The sequence below is a fragment of the Chaetura pelagica genome, unplaced genomic scaffold (genome assembly GCF_000747805.2).
Source record: "Chaetura pelagica isolate M959 unplaced genomic scaffold, ChaPel_1.0 scaffold275, whole genome shotgun sequence".
Taxonomy (NCBI): Eukaryota; Metazoa; Chordata; class Aves; order Apodiformes; family Apodidae; genus Chaetura; species Chaetura pelagica.
Window position 1 is genome coordinate 7,298,020 of NW_009953486.1, and position 5,256 is coordinate 7,303,275.

Sequence of the window (5,256 nt, forward strand, 5' to 3'; positions counted from 1 at the left end):
CTGCTGAAGGGTAAAAGACTTCAAATGTTCCATATTTTGTATTGACACTATTGCTGAGAGCAGATTTCTAGCACGCAGGTTTTCTCTTGTGAGCTGGACAATGATTTTGTCCAGCAAGCAACACTAATGTCATTGTCTCACTGAAAATGCAGCCTATCCCTGTGCTCTTCCTATACACACCTCCCTACGTGGACAGAATAAGATAATATTAAAAACTACAAGCTTTTCAAAACCTCATGCCAAAAGAAAAGCTGTTCTTCAGATCCTACACAACAATACCCTGCATTTATTATTTGAGGGTTTGGGGAAAAATAGGCAAATGCTCTGGGATACTTTATGTACTCCAGTGTTTTTCACATGAGGAGTCAGACAGGCTGTTTTCTTCAGTACTCTTGCTTAGCCAAAAATAGCTTTAAAATAAAACCCAGAGGGTGCTGTTTTTACCACCTTCTCATGGCCTTTGCATTGACTTTTTCAAAATGATTTCCATCTGCCTTTTATGGTTAATTCATGACTCACACTGTACCAGCTACTCTCCCTCTGTAAATGACTCAATCCTGTATCATCTGCTTTATGCTTTTGCAGGGGTTACTTTAATTTGTACGAATCATCTTATAATTAGATTGAGTTAAGAGACTAATTCTCCTCCCTTTGCCCAGTTATTATGTGTAAACACTAACCAAGCTCTGTCTTTGAGGTATTTTAAGCTTATATTGCTTGGCCTTTTCCTGCCACATTTCCATTGCTTTCATTTTACTTTAAGTAAAAAACCCAACAATGTATGACTGTTGGAAAACATAAAAATTCAAATCCAACCCCCCCCCTCAGTGATCCTCTCAATACAAAACTCCAACAAACCATCTTCTCTGTCTTGCTGAGATTAATGTCCTTCTTGTTCCTCTTGCGTGCTTTGGAGTCCTCAATGTCAATCAGCCTGATGAGGGGCATGGTCCCTCCCCCCAGGAGCAGGATGGTGAACAGCACGATGATGATGGTGGTTGTCCCGATCAGCTGCCGCTTCTCGATGGGTTCCAAGCCCAGATGGAGGCTGAGGGCATAGGGAATTGCTCCACGTAATCCTTACCAGAGAGAACAGCAAGTCAATGAAGAGTGAACCAACACCCTGGTCACAGGAATTCTCCACCTTTAAGAGGTTTTTATGATCATGCACCATGGGCCTGTCATTTGATTGCCACCCTAATTTGGGCTCTTCAGATACTGGTTTTCAAATGGTGAAGTTGTTAGACCTAGATTGAAAAGCAGACTCTTTGCAGAAAAGCTCTAGTGGGGATTGCCACTGAATGGTCCTCTGGCAGAAAGGGGAAAGAGAACATATCTATTGCACTTGGGTTTGAGAATGGTGCAAATGTTCAGTTGATTTTTGCTCCACTGATAGAAAACCAACCCCTCCCAGAACTTTTTTTTTTCCCAGTCCTCTGTGCTTTGAGCTTTAACTTACCACTAAACCACATGATAAACATCATTTTGGGGGTGATTTTGTGATCACGGAAAAAGTTGAGTAGGTAGGAAAGTGGGAAAATATTCACTGCTCTACCAAACAGAACAAGCACCTGAAAAACAGAAATCAAAGGCCACTTGATGTGTTATATCCATTGCAGCTGGTTTGTACAGGGTAAAGGTGAATGTTCTTTTCACTCCTAAGCCTTGCAAGTAGGTGGTGTTGCTAAACTAACATCAAGAAATCTCTCAGCATAGGTCAGTGTGGAATTTAACTTTTTAAACATTTTGCCTGCTTAACTGAAGCTAAACCAGACTTGTCACTGACAGAGACCAGACACTACTTAGTTATATTCAATAAATGAAGCCCAAGAGGCATTCCAGGGACACTAAGAATTACTTTGGGTAAAAGTTCTCCTCATTTCAGCTCCTTTAATCATTCCCTTGGTGCAGCAGCTAAGAGGCAATAAGATATTTCTGTTGTCTCTCCATGGACCAGTTTCTCAGAGAGAGCGGCCAGAAGCCAAACAAGCAGCATGTAATCAGGTTCCTCAACACCTCCCTGGCTAGGGTTGTAAAATACACAACACACTGAAGCAACACTTTGAGAGAGGGGCAAAAAAACCCCAAAGCACTATTGATTTAAGAGCAGGGAATTAACACACACAGTGAAAACTTTAACTCAGAAAAGGTTTTCACAATGGCATTGCTTTTAAGCTCCACCACAAACAGACCTTGATAAGGTAAATATCCTAGAATTAGTCAGCAGGATCCTTGAAGGGCTGTGCTGTTTTCCTTTATGAATCACCCCAAAATTATGCAATTTGCATGACGCCTGTGAGGACAATGCTACACAGAAGGAAGTGTCACACCTTGGATATATAGCAGATAAGGGAGTTGGGTGTAATGCAGTAAGAACAGTTCCCCATGCTGATACCACTATCTGTAAACTGTAGATAAGAATTCTTCCCTTGAACCATGGACTAAAATGTGCTGGTATGTGTTGCTGTACGTGACTGGAAATGGGTTCACTTGTCCCTCTTTGGACTGCAAAAGAGAATATACTTTTCATGCCTATAATAAACAATTAGAATAGCAAAAGAGATCAGTAACCCCCACTGAAACTTGAAGTGTCACTACATAAAGCTACAGTGAAATACAGAATGAAAGAATTAAGAGTCAACTGGAGTAAGGACTTCCTCTGAAGAAGGTGAGCTCAGAGTGGAGAAGTGATGGAAGGATAAATTAGTTTGTATTAAAAAAACCCTGCAATGATATATGAGAGAGGAGAGACTCAAAAGCTGTAGTTCTGGAGAGATGAAATGAAGCAGACTTTGATACCAGCTTTGTAGTTTCTATGAACTATTCATTCTCATTAATTGTTCACATGAAGCTAAAGATACCTAAAAACTTGGGGGGTTGGTTTCTGATAACACGACTTTTGAAATGAAGTGGCATGTATATTTTCAACATCCTTTGAGATTTCTTTGATTTTAATAAATCTAATAGGGTCAAAACAAGCAAGGTTTTTTCCTTGTTTTTAATAATCTTGTACAGAAGGGCTTCAAAATAGCAGCAAACTGGAATTCCTTAACAAATGATACATTTGTACACTAAAGTGCTGAGAACAGCAACAATAATTTCATGCTATTAGAGTTTAACTTATAAAACTTATAAAACATAACTATTCTAAAATATTTTAACTGAGGTGTTTAGCCCCTCCCCAATACTAAAAATGCATTTAAACAAGTATGGAAGAAAGTAAATACCTACTATGCACCAGATGACAAAGGACATCTCAAACTTGTGAGGAAAACTAAAAATAGACAGGCCAAGAAATGCAAAAACACACGTTTCTGAAAAAGAGAAATCACACTTTAAACAACTCTATAGAAGCTTTTGTACTTCTCTTATGAGTTACTACATAGAGTATATAAAAAACTATTTCCTAACTTTTGAATGAACAAAATAGGCACAAATGCTCTGATGCAAAACGCCAGGTTCAGGTTATTCCACTCCCACTGTCAGAGGACAGCACCTTAGTCTGTGTGTGTAGGCTTTTTTTAGCTGTAAATGACTGAGTATGAATAAATCCAGCAAAACCTTGTTCTAAAGGCTGAGGAATATTTTACCTGAGGGATCTAGGACAGACAAGCTGCAGAACACAAGCTACAAGAATGCCTACTGACAAATTCTGTAGCTTTCAATCAGATTGTACCTGACATGGCAGTTTTATATATAATCTCATATATTGCAAGTTGAATGCTGTTAGAAAGTGCTCAATTCATTAAATCCTTATAAATGGCAGCAGTTCATGGCTTTGTGTAACATAACACTGCGCTGTATGATCTGACGTTTATTCTAGCAGCCTCTAGAAGTGATGTCTGCAAATCTGCAATAGCACCACCACTGCACCATGGATGCCCTAATCCAAGCATTTTATTTCCACAGCACCAACCTGTTGCCATTAGAGTTGAGACATTTCATCAGGTCCCTGCTGTCCTAGCAAGGTAGGTTCTTATCATCATGGCAGTTAAAAACAGGATGGTTTTGGTCAGACACTAGCAATTCCTGAGTTACTGTGGCACAAGAAGGTTGCTCGTGCTTTGGGTACTGGCTACTTGTATTTGCATGTTCAAAACCTGCTGCAAACATGTATGAAATGGCACAGAACCTTAGATAGTTCCTTTACAGTGACTTGAATGAATGTGTGTTTTTAGCATTTGTAATAGATTAAGACCAAATCCTGATGAGTTACTGGTGCTTGGGCAATGAGGGATTAAATTTAGTTTGCAGGAAGGCTGCTGCTCCCTGACCATGTTCCAAATTCAGCTTCTGGCAAACAGTACAGAACACATTTGTGACATCCCCTAAAAAACAGGGATATATTTATAATTCAGAAGCAAGATATTTATTCAAAAGCTTGGCTTGCAAAAGAAAATGGACAGGCTATGGGACTCTGAGCTGCTTGTATCACAACTTCCAAAAACAACTTCTCAAATTGTGAAGGTATTTTTGCAAGTAGATTTTTATATCCAAACCCATTTAAAAAAATACTGCTAAAAATTCATCTCCTAAAACTAAATATAGACCAGAGGAATAAAAAAAATCAGAGCTCTCTATCCAGTTATCACTCTTCTGGCAAATCTTAGTAGGACCCTGCAGGATGGGAGAGAGATTAACTGTATGTATTATCCAGTATGGCAGGAAAGGTGACTTTTGACTGCCTGTCACCCTCCACAATTAGGAATTCTTCTCTCAGAGACATGTCCCACTGACATACAAATGGCTAGATGAAAATTCTGCTGCTTCCATCAGAACCACCATTTCGTGCAAATGAAATTTTAAACTATGAATATTAGCTATAAACAGTAGGTAGCACCTACCACACATGAAAGCAACAGTTCTCAGTGTCTGCTGCATTAATATCTGTGTAACTGGGGACAGGTTGTGGTGTGTGTAGTGGGACATCACGATGCCAGAAAAGAGGATTGCCATGATACCTGTAGGGAAAAATGAGGCAGTCAACAGAAGAGCAGCTTGCACACTGCAAGTATGTGTTAATAGCCCTTACTAACACCAAAGCTTATGAAGTCCAGTATAGGTCACTTGCAAGCTAGAATAAGTATACATTTTCCCATAAAAGTGAGGGAAATATAAAGCCAGTTCTTCAGTGTTTTCCTTGCTTTTCACTCTCCTAACAGGCAGAGAGGTGAGATCAAAAGATGAATACAAATTTGAGAATAGCAGGGCTAGAGAACTGTGTGATTCAATTCTCCAGAAAGTCTTGTCACTCTT

The 5,256-nt window shown here is 39.4% G+C and overlaps 1 protein-coding gene across 1 annotated transcript in view; it reads right to left on the reverse strand.

The window, feature by feature from the left end:
* The window catches only part of SLC9A8 (solute carrier family 9, subfamily A (NHE8, cation proton antiporter 8), member 8), a 66,693-nt gene that overhangs the window by 1,762 nt on the left and 59,675 nt on the right, over positions 1-5,256 (reverse strand). The window contains exons 11-14 of the mRNA XM_009998768.1: positions 4,845-4,961; positions 3,232-3,314; positions 1,460-1,571; positions 859-1,079 (exon numbers count right to left, since the gene is read on the reverse strand). Of these exons, the coding sequence (XP_009997070.1) occupies positions 859-1,079; positions 1,460-1,571; positions 3,232-3,314; positions 4,845-4,961 (533 nt within the window). The remainder of the gene's footprint in view (positions 1-858; positions 1,080-1,459; positions 1,572-3,231; positions 3,315-4,844; positions 4,962-5,256) is intronic.